Below are 19,196 nucleotides of genomic sequence, written 5' to 3'. Positions count from 1 at the left end.
GAGCGCCTTGAGGAGAGCAGCAAACATGATGAGAGGGTGAGAAAACTGGAGCTACGAGGGAAGGTTACAAAACTGGGGATGCGTGGCTGGGAGAACAAGCGACTGAGGCAGGACCTGGGCATGGTGTTCGAATGCTACGCAGAGGAGAGTGGATCAGTTCATCTCCATGGCCACTGCAGGCAGGACGAGGACTCAAGGGCTTACATGCGCAGCAAGGAAGATTTAGGTTCAATATTACGACAAGTGTTGCAACGCTAAGGCCGTGTCTACGCTGCACTGTTCTTCTGGAAAAAGTTACGTCAATTGCCAACCGCAATGTGTAGCTTTTTCCGTTTCTTTTGTCGGAAGAGGTGTTTCGACATCTGGCCCGTCTACACTGGGCCAAATGTCAGAAAAAACCCTTTTTTGGAACATCCCTTCTTCCTTGTAAAACAAGGGTTACAGGGATGCCAAAAAAGCATGTCTGCTCTTCTGAAAAAAAATTCAGGTGCGTTCCTTGGACACGACCCTCCAGCGTCCCAGAAAAACTCTGCAGTGTAATCATAGCCTAAGGCAGTTAAGCTCTGGCAAGGGCTGCCGAGGCAGGTTGTGGCCTCCCCATCACCAGAGGTTTCTAAGAACTGGCTGGACAAACACCCATCAGGGATGGTCTGGGTGTGCTGGTACTGGCACACCATGGGGGAAGGACTAGCTGCCCTCCCAACCCTACACGTCTAGGATTCTACCGGGCCGGAGGAAGCGAGTACCTTGGACAGTGAGCTGGATCAAGCCTCTGTCTTCACCGTAGGAGTTGATCGCATGGCAGGAGAAAAAGACAGAGTCCCCCCGGTCGGCCGGTTTGAGCTGCGGATACGTAAGAGGCAAAAGAGAGGCCGTTTCAGAACGTGGCTGCCAGAGTGACAGGGAGGGCAGGAGACGTCAGTGCTGGTTACTCGCTGGGACTGTCCAGCTGGGGAGATGCACTAAGCAGAACACACATTCTTCCCTCGGTCACGCTGACAGCCAGCGCGCTCCATCCACGCCTTACAGAGCCTGCGCTCGAAAGCCAGGTGCTTCTCCTGCCCCACGTGGGCGCTAATGTTGAGATGCTTTTATTCCCTCTGCTTTCCTGCAGTCTCTCCTCAGCTACATTCCCGTGAGGCCCAGGTTTGAACGGCATGCTGGCCAAACGAGCAAGCCAGTCGCCAATAAAACTCAACGACAGCCCTGCCCAGGGACAGACAGGCCAGGAGAGAAGGCCTAGAGCTACTTCTTCAGACAGCTGGCACCGAGGCGCTCGCAGGCACACGGCGCTTCCCCTCTGGAGCAGGCAGGAAAGTTCCCGTTTTCTTTGGACAAATCAAGGGAAAAGTTTCATTTCCTTGAATGTTTTCCCTTTTTCAACAGGTCCACGTTTTATTGTTGCCAGTGAAAAACAGACATTTCTCAGTAGAAATGAAAACCATCGCCCAGCCGAGGGAAGATGTTTTTGCAGAGCAGGCGGGACAAAGCTGCACATGCGCAGCCAACCTGCTCCCGGCGTTCCACGCAGCCACTCCTGGCGCAGGCCGGCCGCGGGAGTAGCAAATGCCCAGGGGAGGATGGCTTCCCTTTGTGATTAAATGTAACCAAACCCTGCCGGTGTGTGAAATGCACCCAGCCCAGGTCCAGTTCCCCAGGCTCTCACCTTGAGCGTTGAGATGACCTCGTCCCCATTATCCTTGGTGGTGATGGCGTATCTCATGTTGCGGTCGGGGTCGATGACCGTGTCGCCTTTCTCCCAGCGAATGATGATTGGCCGCTCCCCTCGGGCCGTGCAATTCAGCTCCTTCATCTGGCCCTTGATGGCGATGGTGGTGTTGGGATGGGAGGTGATCATGGCTGGGACTGAGAGGAGGGGAAGAAAGGAGTTTGGTTACGGAGGTTTCAGAGACACTTGCTACAGCGTGAGGCAGACCAGACCTCAGGGAACTTAGGTCACATTGACTCTGCCGCGATCCAGCTTAGTTTGATTTAGCGGGTCTAGCAAAGACCCGCTAAATCAAACTCCGGGGGCACCCTCATTGGCGGCCGGTATTCCTGCTCCCGTGGAAGCCGACAGGAAGATGTGCTCCCATTGGCCTCCTGCTGCGGGGATGGGGTAGGGGAAACTCAATTGAAGTACGTTGGCTCCAGCCACATAATTAACATTGCTGGAGTTGTGTATCTTGATTCTACCTTCCCCTTCGGTGTAGGCCTGGCTGCAGACTGCACGGTCCTGATGCTCACATCTACAGTAAATACACCAGGCCCAGGCTAAACCGCCTGCCTTCAAAGCTGATGTAGCTGAGGGCTAAGCTACCAGGTCCCCCTGCTGCCTTTCAAAGGCTGCACTACTTGTCCCAGGGGCTCTCTAGAGCCATGTGCTCCTGTTCAGTTAGCCTGGGCAGCTCTGCTGCTGGAGAGGGCCCCCACCGTGGGGCTCTGAGGCTGAGCCTGGAACAGGTCTGTGACTTGATGCTGGTTTCCCCACCTCTGTAACCTTCACAGCAGCAGCTGATGTTGCTGGAGCAGCGAGCCCCATAGCAGCCAGCAATAATCAGCTCCCTGGCAAACACTGCTCCCTACCTCCAGGACCCAGCCAGGCATTGAAAGGGGCCTGGGAGGAAGGCTGGGCTAGTGGGCAGGACAGAGGCTGGGACTCAGGAGATGGGTTCTATGGCTGGAGAGATGCAATGGTGCATGCTGCCTGCCTTAGTGGGGACCAGAGAGGAGAAAACCCCATTCCCCACCGCAGGGCACAGAAGGACTTGGAGAACGGCACCACTCAGCCGGCTGCCCTCCCGCCATGCTAACCCTTAGGGAGCACTACGGCCGTGACGTGTGCAGCCACAGATGTCAGCCCCGCCACTCTGGCATGAAAGGCTGGTGAAACTGGAGTTCAGTGCGCCCGCGCCCGCGTTAACCGACACAGCGAGGAACTTCCTCACTACCCTCAACAAATCACCTCCGCACTTCCTTGAGCTCTAAGCACTGTCCCACCAGGCCAAGACTTTGCTCAGGCTGGGGATGTGCAGATGCATCCAGGGGTTAATTTCCACAGCTGCTCTTGCAGAATTAACCCCAGTTCTTCCATCCCCAGGCATGTGGGTAGGGCACAAACAGCTCCCTGAAAGTTTACCCCACGAACACTATCTCTGAGGAGGCCAAATACAGTTTATCAGCACGGATCCAACCAACGGGTCATGCAGTCAGAAACAGAATCGTTTTGTTGCATTATACAGCTCAGGATCATAAAATAATGAAGCAGATAAATTTTATAATGCATAGCATTACACCGGCATATACAATAAAATGTGAAAGACAAATAACTAGGTGCAAGTTATAATGAAGAGAATGCCTCCAGTCTGAGACGCACGACTATGAATTATTGACTAAGGTTTTACACTCTCAAGGATGTGAGGAGGAATATTTTTCCATCAGAAATTTGCATAATTCACTCATCGAAACCTGGGCAGAATACAGAGTACGGTCTCACATCAACAAGTCAGGCTTTGCATTGCAGATGCCAGAGATTCTTTTCGTACCCACACAGAATACTGAAACAAAGCCCCAAAGAGGCATGCGCTTCATGGCTCCTCTTCCCTGGCCGAGAGGGCAGCTCTCCACCGGCCCCATGAAAGCACTGACTGAGCCTGTCGCTGGCATGACCCTCGATACGCAGGCGCGTGGGCAAGGCGGGGCTCCGCCTCTCCAGGTGACCCAGAAAAGGTGAGAGCCCTGCACGGCCTGACGCAGGCTGGAGTCATCTCCCTGGGGGAGTCGTTCTAGCGTTGCCACCGAACCGTCATGTGAGCCATGATCCCTGGGCGAGTTTTCCAGGCACTGGAGCTAGCAGGTTCCCAGCCCCCTCACAAAGCCCTGGCCTCATGTCAGACTGGGGAAGGGCCGAGTCCCCTTGCTCTGACACATGCTAGTGCCAATGGCGACCGGGCACGACAGCTCCCGTGACAGGCTGGTCACCAGGCTGACACCCGCGCCGGGCCCAGCGGGCTGCCAGGCGGTCCAGAGGGGGCTGCCCTGGCCCTACAGGACTTGCCCAACCCCCCTACCCCGTTCCCACACCTCTTCCTTCCTCCATAGCGGGGCCGTGCAGCTGCCCATCCTCCAGCCATCTCTGTACCACCTGCCACCCACTCCTCTCAGCCTGAAACACCTGCCCCAGCCCCGGCCCCGCAGGACTCCTCTCTGCTGCAAGTCCCATTTGGCACGCTCCCCTCCCCGACAGCCCCACGCAGGGAAGGGGCAAGAGTTTCAAACTGGGCTCCTAAGCTCCGTCCAGCAGGGCCCCTGTGCTCCCAGGTCCCTGCAAACCATTCAGCTGGCCCAGCGAAGCAGAACGATCCCGGAGGAGCTGAAGAGTCAGAGGCAGTTGGAAAGCAAAGGCAGGCAAGGTTCCACCTAGAGCCTGGCCTGAGCTGCTAGCGCCTTCCCCGCCCCCAGAAACAACCAAGGAGAGCGGTCAGAGCCCGGCTGCAGATTACACACCAGGATGTTCTTTGGCGTGGCGGTGGCAAAGGTCACGGCTAGAAAAGGAAGCAGAGCAGCCGTGTGGCGGTGGAGAGCTAAGACAAGGCCCCTCTGGCCAGCGCGCACCTTGGTCGGGGAGGAGCCTCTGCCCCAGGGAGAGCGCCGGTCCAGCATTTCCAAGTGCCCACACACGGGGCCTCCAGTCCTCTGTGCTGAGAGGGATGTGAGGGAGAGCAGGCCCCTACTCCTGAGCACCCCGACCCAGCAGCAGAGGAAGGTGGGAGGGGACCTGGCCGCTGGGAGAAAGGAGCTGACCGTACTGACAGGGGAAAACAGGGGGCTCATCAGGCCCACTCAAAGCCTGCTTGGGGGGGGCACTCAGTCCCTGGCCACCTTCCAGCACCTCCCAGTCTCGGTCAGACCCAGAACTGGAAAGGCAAACCCTGCCCTGCGCCCATGCGCTGGGTATGGCAGGTGGCGGCCGAACGCGACTGGCATCGCCAAGGGACTCAGCCGGAGGAGGGGGGGCTGCTGGTTGGCCTCCTGCTAGGAAATGGCCTGGTGCCGTGAGGCCTGGGGAAGGCTCCCGCACACCCTGAGAGTCAGGGCACACTCTCAGCCTTGCCTCTCCATCCCACGGGTCAGCCGCCGCCGCGCCTGCCGCGAGAGCCAGCTGCATTTCAGTGGGGAGGGGAGAGACCAAGGGGGCTCAGCAACCGGGCCAGGCTGTGACTCCGTCTTCTCTCCACTCCCCACCCCACAAACCCACACGGCACGTGCAGCAAGACGTGGGGCCCAGAGAACGCTCCGACCCATCAGCCGAGCGGCGTGCAGCTCCCCCGGGCTACCCAAGGGGCCGCTCCGGGCTCCTGAGGATGGCGGGGGCGTAGCAACACCATTCAGCCACTCCCCCGCCCCAAGTCACTGAGAACCTAACGCCGCAGCACCCCCGGCACTGGCCCAGCCGCCGCTCATCTCGCTTTAGGAAAATAAATTTGGCTCTCACTACAGAAGTCATTATTTATCCCGCGAGCGGGGAAGGCTGCACCTCCGCGGTCCCCAGAGTGGCATATACCATGCTGGAAAAATGGGTTCAGGGGGGTGGGGTAGGCAGGAAAAAAATGTAATGCATAAACAAACAGCTCTGCCGAGTCCCGCAGTAATATATGATAATGACAATCCGCAAAGGCAACACACTCTGCTCTAATGGGACACAGGAGGGTTTAATGAGCTACAGCTCCTCGGCTTTCCAAGGCAATGTAATTCAATTAACAGCCAGAGGATCCTGTCCTCGCCGCCCGGGCGGGCTAGTGGGGTGTGATTTGGGGGCGCAGGCATGGAGGGGCCGGCGCATTGCCTGGCGGCTCGGCCTCGTGACAAGCCTTCAAAGCACTGGGTGACGATTCCGCCGGATGCCCCCCCAGGGGCTGTGGCCATGCCCAACTTTGCACACGAGCGGCGTGTGGCTCGGGGGGCACCGAAGACAAAACGCTGGGGGTGGCACAAGGGGAGGAGGGATGGGCAGAACCGCTTCCCAGGCCACAGGGAACATGCCCGCCACCGTGGGACACAGACGCAAGCGGCGGGGGGAGGGGGTACACGGAGAGAGCGCCGAGTCGGATGAAGGAGCGCTCTCCTAGTGTCGCTAGCCTGTGCCTTGGGAGCTCTCCCAGCTCCACAGCTCGGCTAACTGCGCGGTGACTGCAGCAAGGAAAAGGGGTCACAGCAGCTCCGTGTTACAGGGGGAGGGCGGAGCGTGACTGGAGCACGGGGCGGGGAGGGCTGCAGTCTGTCACGGATACCACGTGTGACCTTGGATGGGGACTTCCCGCCCTGTGCCCCAGCTTTCCCATCAGTGAAATGGGGCCAGCAGCCCCACCCTGCCTCCTGGGAACGGCTCCCAGCTCCAGGGGCTACAGAAGGGCAAAGCGCTGTAACCAGGCCAGCGGGAATTTCACAGTTCCACTGGAAACAGAACTACCGATGCTGCTGCCACTGTGCTTGGGCTGAAGGAGATTCTCTCAGCAGTACAGGGCCATGACACACAGCGTGGCCATTCTGAACCCATCCAACCCATGGCAGTGGTGTGAGCACACACTGGTCAGTATATTGGCATGGGAGTTTGGATTTCTTTGCGCAGAAGGGTGCAACGTGGTCTCAAGTTTCCTGCCAGCAGGCGCTAGCCCCGCAAGTCCCGCGTCCCGCGTTGCCCGTCCCCACGGAGTCCCACACCCAGAAAGAGCCCCATTGCCTCTGGAGTCACGGGCCTCGCAGGAGGGGACAGACAGTCCCGCCGCAATGGCGAGAGGCGCTATGCGCCCACTGCCCTGCGCGGGACGGCGTTTGGATCTCAGCTGGCGGCTGTGATTGGCCGAGGTCTGAGCCCGAGTGCTGGCACCGCTAACGAGGCGCAAGCGGGACGGGGCGCTGGCTCGGAAGCAGGTGGCCCTGGGCTCCAGCTGATCAGCGCGTGTCTTCCAAAGCCAAGAGGAGAAAAAATTGGGGGGGCCTGAGTTCCTGCACCCCAGCTCAGACCCGTGCAATGGGGCGGAAGAGAGGGGGTGTGCTTGGACCTCCTCACCTCAGCGCCTGCAGGAGCCCAGGAGTGACATGGGCTCCCCCAGCAGCATCCTCTCCCCCGAGAGAAGCAATAGAAAAGGACGTCAGCTCCGCAACCGAGCCAGGCCCGCCCCGGCGCTGCCAGCTGCAGCCAGGTGACCGCTAGAGGGAGGACAGTCTCCGGTGTAGCTGGCGCTTGGCTCCTCTGCCTTTCCGGCCGGCTGGCACATGGCTGCGCACACGCTCCCCGGCGGCTCAGCGAACGGGAAGACTCACGGGCAGGCGCAGAGACAGACCCTCCGTTCCACCCAGTGGCCCCGGGACAGTCGAGTGCACAGAGCTGCCTGCCCTCTGGCCCGTCACGGCAGCGCTAACAGGACTCTGCAGCCATCGCCGGCCCTGCCCAGGCTGGCTCACCCCCCCGGGCCCTCCTGGCACAGGCAGCCTCCCCAGCTGCCCGAGCAGCTGCCCTGGGAGAAAAAAGGGGCCAAGAGGCCAAAAGGGCTTGTAAAGAACAGGCCTCGAGCCTGCAGGGTCTGGCCCCAAATGCACACACCGGAGCTTGCTGCTTTCCCCGCCCAGGGGCTGCTCGCGGGTGCTAAAGGCCGATGGCGCCCTACGAACACGCAGCCCGGCGCACAGAGCAGAGATGGGCCTGGCACCCCCACCCAGGGTGGAGGAAGGGGGTTCTGGGAATCCCACAAACCGTCTCCGGACTGGCAGCCCAGACTCGGCTCACTGGGAAGGAGTGGCCACATCCAAACCTCCGTCTGGACCCAGCTCTCCCTAGATAACCCCACAGCCTGAGCTGTGCCTTTCCGCCATTGCCCGCCCTGCCGGCTGAGCCCAGCATGCCCAGTTCAGGTTTCCGAGTGCCAGTGCTCCTGAGGTGTCCCTGTGCCCTGCCAGGGTGGGGGCAGGCGCTGCAGGACGCTGCTGCCCGGGAATCCTGGGTCCTACAGAAAAGGGATCAGCCCGACCCCGCAAGCGCCAGTCTCTGGGCAGGAAGGGGGGCGCAGGGCAATTAGCCCGTTTCTCCGGAGCCGCGGGTGGGAGGGCAGCTCTGTGGCAGGCTTTGCTTGGCTGACATGCACTTATTGATGTTTGATTAAAGGCAGCGCTGCGGTTGTAAACATATCAACTGCTCGGCGCGGCCGGGGTCCCGGGAGAGCAGCGTGCTGCCCGGAGAGGGGGGAGCAGCAACACCAGCCAAAACCCACACCGCGTACGTTTTACATGCTAATTTGCCAGGGCCTGGACTGGCGCTCAGAGGAACCAACCGAGAGCCGAAGGGTTCCCGCTGGGCAGCCCTCCTGGGGCCGCCTGCTCTTCGGGGAACGTCCCCCACCCCACTGGTTTTGGCTGCGAGTAGTTAGTCAGACACACACAAACCCCCAGCGATGGAGAAAGCTGGTCTGCCCAATTCAATGCTGCCCTGGTCCCGGGGGACAGGGAAAGGGGCAGGGAGCAAGCCGAGAGGAGAAAATCCATTTCAGAAACTAGACACTTGTCAAGACACAGTCTCCCGTGTGGCCTGGGAGACGCGCCGGGCTCGGCCTGGCAGGCGCTCGGACTTTAATTCAACAGGAATGGAAATGCAGCAGAATGGCCCAGACTGCTCCTCGGGGAGGGGACAGGATAGTGGGGCAGGGGCAATGGGGAGGGAGAGCGGGGGTAGGGTGGGTGCAGGGGTGCAGACCTGGCTGCCCAGCTGTTCCTAGCTCTGGGGGAGAGAGCTCAGAGAAATGGGCAGGCAGAGTCCGGTCTCGCCCCACCCTGCTGCAGGGCTTAGGGGTGTCAGATTCTCGTGCTCACTCTGCAGCTGGGGAAACCCCCATTTATCCCACTCCACGGGGAGCCGGGAGGCCTCGTTCCCGGGCGCCTGCCAAGCGCCCCGAGATCCTGGCCTGGATGGGCAAAGGGCTGTTAGAGGACACTTGGCTCACCCAGTGCCTGACCCTCCCAATTCACCCTCCTGAGCCGACCCCGGCCAGGGATTCTCAGCCTCCCTCGCACTGGGGCCCACGGCTGGTGCTCAGAGCCTCTGCACACGATACCGCGCTGAGGAACGGTGCCAGGCCCACGCCCCGGACGAGCCAGAGAGCCAAGCCAGCAGGCCAGGGCAAGAGAGGTCGCACCTGTGGTGGTGCGTTGTGGTCCCCCGCCTCCTGCACCCCCGTAGTGGCACGAACAGACTCCACCAGCCAGTAGAACAGGGGAGTTTATTGCTCCTCCAGGATACAGCACAGCACAGATGGAATCTGGTTACAGGAACTGGGGCTAGGAGGCCTCAGTGCCTCGCCCCGAGATGGGGGGTGTCTGGCCCTACAATCCCAGCCCTCTCCCTAGCTCCTTCTCCCCTGCTTCCCAGACAGAATCTAACTCCCTTAATTCCAGCCCTGACCCCAGCCAGGGCTCCACTCCCCTTCTTCCCATTGCTCCGCTCCCTGGGAGATCACTGGTCAGACAGGTTTGAAGCCCCCTTGCATAATGACTCATCCCCCGCCCTGCTGGGCCGTGCTGCAGCCAGTGGAGGTCACTCACAACCCACGGCCCAGCACAGCAACCAGTAAGGTACCCCCACTACGTCACAGCACCCACCACCCTTCTGTCCACCAGCCTTGCTCCTGGGGAACCAGCTAGCAAACAAGGGGGGATGTGCCCACCCTGTCTGCCTGCAGCCAGACTGATGCCCCTCAAACTTGAGACAAGTGGAGGGGGAAACCCCCCCAGAAGTGACAGGAAAGCGAGACTGGACCTTGCAAAGCGGCACCAGGGCAAGGCTGCGGCGGAGCCGGCCCCACGCTTCCACGAATCACGCCGCAGGACCCTGCGCCATGGGACTGGAGATCCACGCTCTGGCGGGGTCTCTTTGCCGGCAGGCGTTAGGCTGCGCCGGGTCCCACTGCCAGGCTATTCGCTGCACCCGGAAGGCCAGACACAAGCGCTTTATTCGAAAGGGAAGCTCTAGGCAGACCCTGTCTATTGCAGGACTCCCCGTAACATGGGAGAGCTGGGGATGAGGTCAAAGCAACCCCCCCTCCCCCAGCAGCCCCCCCGCCACACCGCCTGGCACCTTCTGGCTTCCCTGCCAAGCTCAAACCCTGCCGGGCACCTCGCAGAGCTGCAGCCAGGTGGGAAACTGGCTCCTGCCAGACGCTGGCGCAGGACCAAACGGTGCCACGCGAGCTAATTGAATCATCGCATCTGCGCCAGGTTCGCTGCACCGCGGCGGCGGGAACTCCCCTGGCAGGGCGCAGCCGGGAAGGGCTCTGACAGCTGGCGGCTGCTCCGGCCCCGCCCAGGCAGGAGATCTGTCTCTGCAGACACCGGGCACTGCGGCAGGGAGAGGGGCTGCTGGGCCGCGCTCTAGGGACGCCGGTGGCCAGGGAAATGCTCCAGGCTGGACCCACAGTGCCAGCGCCAACAGCCCCTTCCCACAGCAGGGCAGCAGCGTCTCCCTGGTCCTAGATCCTGCAGGGAGGAGAAAGGGTGCTGGAGGGCAGGGCCAGGCTCAGCTGGGACTGGAACCTGGAGCCCACAGTGTCAGCTGCTAGCTCAGATGGCAAGCCCACGCCCGGGGGGGAGGGGGTGGGCGCACAGAGCAACATTCCCATCCCCCACTCTGCAGCGGCTCCCCAGCTCTCTTTGCAGAGTGAACTGGGGCCCTCTGTGCCTCATCAGCCTCCCTGCCCCCCCCAGGCTCTGGCTGTGGAGGGCTGCTCTCCCAGCCATGTGCCCCAGCCTCCGTGGTGCAAGTTGGGAGAGGCAGTGCCCCTTCCCCTTGGCAGCTGCAGCGTTCCAAACCCTCCCCGGGCAGGGCCCCGGTCGCTCGCCGCTAATCACTTGCTCGCGCTGCTCATGGCTCTGACAGGCGGCCACGGTTCCAGCAGAGCGTGATCGCGGCACGGGCTGCGCCGAGGTCCCTGGGGCAGAGGAGCTGCAGGGACGGGGGCAGGGGAAGGCAGGGAAGAGGGGCCCCAGACTTCCCTCCACTGGCCCGATTCACCTGCCAGGCGTGGCGCAGGCTCTGCAGGCAGACTGACCCGCTCTCCTCTTCGGAGCCGGGTCCAGCTGGCCCCCATCTGGCCCACGCTGCCCCGCGCTGAGCCCGCAGGCTCCCAAGGACCCCGGACCCAGAGCACGATCATCCCTGCCCAGGAGTTCGCCTGGAGATGGGAAGAGAACTGCCTCCCGACGGGCCCTGCCTCGCGCACCTGGGCTCAGGCGAGAGCCCAGCGCTAGGACGCTGCAGGGGCGAGGGTCCCAGAGCTCAGGCTGCAGCCAAAGCCGGCGCGTCGCCGCTGCCACGAAAGGGGCCTGCAGCCAGCCGCGGGTGCCCGACGGCAGCGTGGGAGCGCCCGGAGCCACACCAGCATCAATCCCAAACCCGCCAGTCATGTAACGAAGGGGCCGGCGCCTGGTGGTCTGCGCCAGCACACCTGGGGCACAAGGCTCTTCCCATCCCTTGGCAGCGCCCTGGATTCGCCCCAACAGCCAGCCTGGCAGCAGCCACAGGAGGCCCAGAGACGGGGCAGCAGGAGGCCGAAATCCTAACCAGCCAGCCACCTGGGAGTCACATGCCAGCGGCGACCGGGCAGCTGCCCCGCACCAGCGCAGCAAGGGTTACACCCAGCCCACAGCTGAGGCAAGTAGCCAATCAGGGCCCGGCTGGGGCAGTATAAGTGGGGCCACTGGAAGGGGGGAGATAGACACACTGGCTCCAGCTGGGGTCGCAACAGAGGGTACCTGAGACCCAGCAGGGCCAGGGAAAGGCAGGCAGAGCTGGGGAGCTCTGGCCAGGCAAACTCCCTGAGGGCACTAGGGCTGCAGGCAGGCTGCAGGCCCACCCCCTTGCCAATGACCAGTGGCCACGTCACACTGCAGGTGCCCCGGGGGCAGGCACTAGATGACAACAGGCCGTGGGTCACTGAGGCACGGTGGGCACAGGGGCTGGGGATCCCAGAGCGCAGGGCGCTGCGGTAGGGCAGTGTCGTGAGGAAAGGGCACCGTGGGCAGGAGGGCCATGGGGCCTGACCCACACCAGGAGACAGGTGATGGAGGGAAAGACACAAGGCGTGCCGTGGCTGAAGAGCTAGCTCCCAGAGAGGCCAGCAGGAGGCACCACAGCAGCAAGTCACAGCCGGTTACAAGCCACAGGGCAGACGGGCAGACAGACAAGTGGGCCCGAGGTCCCGACACACACGGCTGCGGAAAGGCAATGCCTGCAGAGCTCTTCCTTGCAGGCAGGTCCTGGCCCAGAAGGGCTTCTAAGAGGTTGCAATCGGTCCGAGGGGCTGGGCCAGCTGAAACCCATGGGATTTCCTGCGCTCAGCACCTTGGAGAACTCAGCCCTGCCTCCGTGTCCCGTTTGCCTCCTAGCCCGGCACACAGCAGGCGGGAGCGGAGCGGACACGTCGGAATGCGCACGCAGGGGTTTGAAGGGCTCCTTTGGGAAACGTTTTTCTGGCACTTCCTAAATCCCCGCCCCCCCCCTCCAAGCCACAAGCCAGAACAGCCCCCTCCTCCCAAGAGCAGTTCCTTTGCTGGAGTCTTCGCCTTTTGTGTCCATGTCTTGTTAACACGAGGCAGACAAGAGGCTGATCCCATTTGCTGGGCAGAGATAAGATTGCTACAAAGGGAATTGTCAATGCGCCGTGCGCTCTGCCGTCCTGAGCCCGGGCCGGGAGGGGAAGGGGGGCAGCACCACGCTGGAGTGACAATCAAATGCAAACCACAACAAAGCACCAAGTCTTTTCTTCAGGAGCTGGCTCTGTGATGTTAATGTGATTGCACCCATTTCAGCTTCTTGTCTACACTGATTAGCTGAGTTCCACCTGAAGCATGAGATTAATACAAATTGCATGGAAGCAATCAGTTACGCTCTTGGAGTGCTGACAGCCCAGCTCCAAATCCAGCCCGCTTGGTGCCCGCTGACAGGGCACACGCATGTGCCAGCGTGGGGCACGTGCACCCTGCATCCCTGTGCACACCTGCTCCCAACTCCCTTTGGTCCTCAGCCGGGCCAGGCACCGGGTGCCCTCCAGCACCGGGGGCTTGCCAAGGGAGCAGCCGGCACTTGGCGTCCCAAAAAAGGAGCTTTGTACCCAGCAAGGGCCTCTCCCAGGGCTTCCACCATGCCCTCCCTGCCCTCAGTGACCGCCTAGGATGTCTCCCTTTTGTGGCTTGCTTTCAACTCTGCCCTCGCGCCCGGCACGGCTGTGTCCATCTCTCAATGACAACCCAGCCGGGGACAGACTGGCCGCCTGACAGCGGCTCGGGCGGCTGACAGCTGGAGTGCAGCGCACCGACACTGCTCCCGTCGGTACCACGGACAGCTACGGCTTTTAGCCGCCGCTTACCTGAGCGCTGCCTTTGCAGAGACAAAACCGAGGGAGATATTCCCATGCTGGGAACGTGGGAAGAGGCACAAGCAGCTGCTTGGACCATCACCTCCCCCTGCGGCATTTGCAAGCCACGGGCCAGCTGCCGCACCACTGCTCATGCGGAACAGTACCTTGCTTCTGCAGTCCCCCATCGCCTCGGGCCCCTCCTGTACTCGCCACAGACTGGCCCCCGCACTGCCCGGGCACCGGGGTCACACTGGCCGAGCTATGCTGGCCGTCCAGCCGAGACAGAGGCAGAAATGGAGCGAAGAGCATTACGGGGGACGCCAGTCTCGTTTCGAGAGCCCCTGCTCTTGAGCGCACAGAAGGGTTTTCTCCGCTTTCAAGCCGGGTTTTAAATTTGGCAAAATCACCTTCGATTTCCCTCCAACGCACACAGAACAAAAACGCACCTTGGAAAACCCTTCCCCTAAACTCACTGCGTTTCACTCGGGACCCAAAATCCCGGGCCCCTGGCTAACCACTTAAACGTCAAGTTTAACCGTTAGCCGATTAAGGGGGGGGGTGGTCAGGGGCTGCCCCGCCCAGCTGGGCTAGAGCGGCCCCCTATCACCCGCCATGCACAGGGGCCAAGAGGTGCTGGGGGATGGCTCCCTGAGTACTGGTTAATCGTTACCTGTTAAGGGTGATGCTTGCCGGGTAACGTCCCTTCTTGTCACCACACGCTTACAGCCTAGAGGCCAGCCAAGCGGGCAGGGGCGGTGCACACGCCCTGTCCTAGACAGCTACCTCAAGCAGGTATTTCGACACGTGGGATGGGGGATTCGGGCCCAGCGTGTGTGCTGCTGCCGCAGAGCACGAGCACGGCCCGGGCGTGAACAGGCTAGGCTTTGGTGAAGCCACTGCTACGAAAAGCCCCCCGCCTCATCACCTTTCCCCCCGTCACCTCTCCTGCCCCCCCCTCTGCCTCATCACCTCTCCCGCCCCCCCGCCTCATCACCTCTCCCGCCCCCGGCCTTGTCACCTCTTCCACGCTCCCCCCGCCTCGTCACCTCTCCCGCCCCCCCCCGCCTCGTCACCTCTCCCGCCCCCCCGCCTCGTCACCTCTCCCGCCCCCCCCGCCTCGTCACCTCTCCCGCCCCCCCTGCCTCGTGACCTCTCCCGCCCACCCGCAGCCTCCACCGAAGAGGGAGCCGCTCCAGATGCTCTTCCACCTCTCTGCGAAAGCCACCGGGACCCTGGTTGCTGGCCTGTTCCCCTGGCACTGGCTTGTCTCCCCCGCGGCGAGGTGCGGGCCCATTGCAATCGGCAGCATGTCCTGGCATCACTGGCACGCCGGCTGACAGGGAGTGGGGCTGGGGGTGGGGAAGTAGCAGAGGCGGAGAAAGCAGCTACTGCCTGGAAATGAGCTCAAGCCACTGGAGAGGGCCCGGCAGTCAGTGAAAACTGAAGCCTGGAGCTGCCCCCCTCCCCAAAATGGGTCTTGCTACCCGCGAGCGGAGCCGCCCTCGGCGCTGGGGGGTTTCCGCTCCCCCCCCCCGGCCCTGCTCACGCAGCGCAGGTCCCTGGCAGGCTCTGTACCTTCTATTTCGGGTGAGTGGGAACAGATGCAGCCTCTCCCCAGGAGATCCCAGCGTGCGACTTGCTCAGCTGCAGCAGCCATCTTGCAGCAGAAGGCTGTCCGAAAATGGAGGCCCTCCAAGCCGGGCAGAAAGGCAATGGGACAGCTGCACGCTCCACAAGAGCACACCGACAGACACGGCCTCCTCAGCCTCCCGAGGGCTGCCTCAGCCTGGGGAGGCCTCCATCCGGCCGCAGAGACCGGCGATCACGCGTGGGTTGCGGGGGAGACGATGCACTGGGGCTTTGCACTGCCGACACACTAACGCTGCCGCAGGAGCGGCCCCGAGCCGTCCCCCGGGGACGCCAGCTCTCAAGCGCAGTACGTACGCACTGGCCCGGGGCTCGGGCCTAGCAAAGCCCCACCACATCAACACCAAATTTCCACCAGCTCAGGATCTACCCCCCACCCCGGCCCTAACTCCCAGTGTTCACGCACCTCAGGTCCCCTCACCTGCCCTCTGCTCACTGAGCCTTGCCCCGGGATTCTCTCTCACCTTCCAAACGCCTGAGCAACTTTCAGCCCCCGCCTTTCCCGTGAATAAACTCAACCTGCCATGAAAGACCATCCACTTCCTCTAACGCGTGGAACTGTCACCCCAAAATGACACTGCCCAGGCCAGGTGCTCTCTGCAGCAGGATCGACGGCTGGGTTAAGGGCACGGGGAATGAAATAGAACAATAATCAACTGGCATTTGCCGAGGGGAAAATCCCAGGTGCGAAGAAGCTCTCCTGTCTCAGTGGACGCACAAGAGCCCCCCCCCACCCGACTCATGTTCTGAACAGAGCTCCACTTCCCTGCTGCCCCCAGTCCCTGGGAAGAACCAGACCAACGCTGACAGTTCCTTCAGTGCTCACTGTGATGGCGCGTTGGGGTTTTCCCGTCTCCTGCACCCCCGTAACAGCACAGACAGACTCTACCAGCCGGTAGAATAGAGGGAGTTTATTGCTTCTCCAGGATACAGCACAGCACAGATGGAATCTGGTTCCAGGGCAGGCCTAGGATGCCTCAGCCCCCCTTGAGATGGGGGAGCCTGGGCCCCTAAATCCCAGCCCATTGCCTAGGCTACTTTCTCCATGATCCCAGACAGAAACTAACCAACTCACTTCCAGCCCTGCCCCCAGCCAGGGCTCCACTCCCCTTCTTCCCATTGTTCCGCTCCCTGGGAGATAACTGGTCAGACAGGTTCGAAGCCCCCTTGCATAATGACTCATCCCCTGCCCTGCTGGGCCGTGCTGCAGCCAGTGGAGGTCACTCACAACCCACTGCCCAGCATAGCAACCAGCAAGGTACCCCCCACTACGTCACACTCACACAAACGCGTTTACACCCCCAGGCACTTTGCTCACTATGAATTGGACCGAGCCACCGCCGCCGAGCTGCCTGCTGCACTAGCCCCATTCAGCAGATGGGAACGAGAGTTGCCCAGGGTGACAGAGCAAAGCCTGTGGCTGAGCCGAGGCAAGTACCCAGGAGTCAGGGCCACTAGACAGTACTCCTTCACTGCTGCACATCCCTTTTGTGCCACGAAGCGGGAGCCAGCGCCAGCTCAGCACTACCTTCCGCCCACTGGCGTGTTCTCCTGACTTCCACCCCCACACTTGCTCGGAGCCCGAAAGGTGGGTTTAGAAATGGCAGCCCCACGGGTTCAACTTCAGGGGAGGCTATGACCAGGGCTGTTTCCTTTACTTGCCACCTGACAAAGGCACCGGCTCAGTCTTTGAAGGGCTGGTGGCTTTGTAGGGTTCCAAGCCACGCCCCCAAACCCTGAATGGAGGGCCAACGAGCCATTCCGGGATATCTGATTCTGCATAGCGCCCGTCACTGCAGTGTCTGGGCACGTGGCACACAGACACGGCGCTTTCCCCACGCGTGAGAAGCCTCTGGACCCTTCTCAGTGACACGGCTCTCAAGGGCCAGTGCCTGTCTCTCTCCTGCACTTGGGCACATTCTGTTTGGCGTCTGATTAACTTTCATTTGACTCCTTCCGCAGTGGCCTGCCTCAAAATGAAAGCTCGCACTGATCTCGCTTTAATTGGCCTGACATTTCACTAAACAAACAAAATCAAAAAAATGAAAGAAAACAAAGAACCCGTCTCACATTTAATTGGCTGTAGCGCTTTGGCTACCTATTCACTGGAGCCGCTTCAAAGGCTGTTGCGGGCTCCCAGACACGTAAGAGCACATGCATATTAAGGTGATGGGCTATTCAAGTCAGCGAGCAACCTGTCCTGGGATGCAATTACCCACCAGAGCGGGGACGAGGCGACAGGTCAGCCTCTGGATAGCTCCATGCAGTCATTCGGGATTAGCCGCCTGGGCTTTGTACCTGCCTTTTATTCAAGGGGTTTGTTTGAAGTTGCTCTTTTCAATTCATCAATCCGGGGGAGAAATTAACACATGTGAGGAGAGGCGGAGAAAGACGCGAGGAAGGGGCTGCAGAGCCAGTCTGTTCATTTCATTTTTCCAACCAATTTCTAACGTTTGCGCCCTGGCTAGGAACGCACAAGCACTAGTGACCCAGCTGGGGCAGACTCCTGTTCATGGTGCAAAGAAAACCCTGGTGCAAACAGACTCAGGAGAGGCTGACTCACTCCATTTAAAGCTAGTGGAAATGATCCTCCAACGCCTCCCACCCTGAGCACAGCCACATTCAACGTTCTGTCCCATGGGTCGGGCCTGGAGCCGTCAGTGGGTCGCGCCCAGGCCAGTCCCAAACATGCCATCGTAAGGGTCCGCTCCGACGAGCTCTTCACAGGAGTCACTTTACTCACAAGTGGGCCCAGGGACGTGCGTGAGACTCGCTCACAAGTGCTCTTTCTGCATGAAGGGCTTTACACCCACCTGGCCGGGGGAAGATGAATCTTTAATAACAGACTCAGCAAATGACACATCCTGAAGCCCTCACTTGGGCAAAGCTGCCATCGACTCCACCAAGAGCTCCATCTGTGCAAGGACTAAGGGGAAGTCTGGATCGCACATGGTTAGGCTGTGAAGACAGCCTCTCCCTGGGTATGTCTACACTACCACCCTAGTTCAAACTAGGGGGGTTAATGTAGTCATTCGAAGTTGCAAATGAAGCCCGGATTTAAATATCCCAGGCTTCATTTGCATCTTGCCGGGCGCCGCCATTTTTAAATCCCCATTAGTGCGGACTCCATGCCCGCGGCTACATGCGGCATGGAGTAGGTAGTTCGAATTAGGCTCTCTAATTCGAACTACTGGTACACCTCGTTCCACTACTGGCGATTTAAAAATGGTGGCGCCCGGCAAGATGCAAATGAAGCCCGGGCTTCGAATGACTACATTAGCCACCCTAGTTCGAACTAAGGTGGTAGTGTAGACGTACCCCCACTGTGGCTCTCAGAGCATTTTACAGGTTGAACCTCCCTAGTCCAGAACACGCTGGTCCAGAAACATCCGTGGTCTGGCATGATTTTAGTCAGCCACACGCCCACTTTTCATGGGGTGGCCAAGTGTCCTGGGGTCCCTTACAGTTTGTTTACAGCCACCAGGCCTGGCTCTCCGGGTTCTGTGCTGCTCTTTGGCTCTAACGTGTCCCTAACTGTCTTTGAGAGCCCAATGAGCAGCGGCAGTGTGGGCAATGCTGGACAATAGTGACCTCCCGTGGTCTGGCAAATTCTCTGGTTCGGCACCGGTCAGGCTCCAGGGTGCCAGACTAGCGCGGTCCAGCCTGTCCGTGCATTCGTGAGCTTGCTAAAGTCATTCTGCAAGGGGTCAGCACGGGTCCTCCCTCGGCAACGGACCTGCACAGCTGCTCCCGCATGCACAGCAACGCTACAAGCTTGAAAGGCCGGAAGCACCTCGGCGTGAAATTGGGTGAACCCGCTGCAGCCCCGCGTGACACTGCTTCACGGCGCGGCAATAAAGCCCCCAACATCAGCTGCTCGGCAGCGGGGCCGTGGCACAAGTTTAACGCGTGACAGCAGCGAGCCTCCAGAGTCATGAGCACAGCTGGGATCTTCTTCGTCTGCCTCCAGATTTAAGCGCTCGCAACACAAAGAACGAATGAGAAGGAGCGGGAGGTTATCTACTGCGCCGACAGCAGCGAGAGGCATCCAGCGCGGCGCAGCGCGAACAAGGTGTCTGACAACACGGCCAGGCCCATGCGCGGCTGCGGCGAGTTAGCAAAGCTGTTTCCCTTCCTCCGTCCCCTGGA

General features: G+C 60.8%; 1 protein-coding gene across 3 annotated transcripts in view; it reads right to left on the bottom strand.

The window, feature by feature from the left end:
• DSCAML1 (DS cell adhesion molecule like 1) overlaps positions 1–19,196 on the bottom strand; it is a 261,125-nt gene that overhangs the window by 70,278 nt on the left and 171,651 nt on the right. For 2 of the 3 annotated variants that reach the window (XM_075909312.1, XM_075909311.1), the window contains exons 12-13: positions 1,667–1,866; positions 747–843 (exon numbers count right to left, since the gene is read on the bottom strand). In XM_075909312.1, the coding sequence (XP_075765427.1) occupies positions 747–843; positions 1,667–1,866 (297 nt within the window). Of the gene's footprint in view, positions 1–746; positions 844–1,666; positions 1,867–19,196 lie in introns of those variants that run through there. The other variant, XM_075909313.1, reaches the window with a different exon arrangement.

The sequence above is a fragment of the Pelodiscus sinensis genome, chromosome 26 (genome assembly GCF_049634645.1).
Source record: "Pelodiscus sinensis isolate JC-2024 chromosome 26, ASM4963464v1, whole genome shotgun sequence".
NCBI classification, from domain to species: Eukaryota; Metazoa; Chordata; order Testudines; family Trionychidae; genus Pelodiscus; species Pelodiscus sinensis.
Note: the sequence above shows the minus strand (reverse complement) of the source record. Positions and strands in the feature narration are given on the sequence as shown.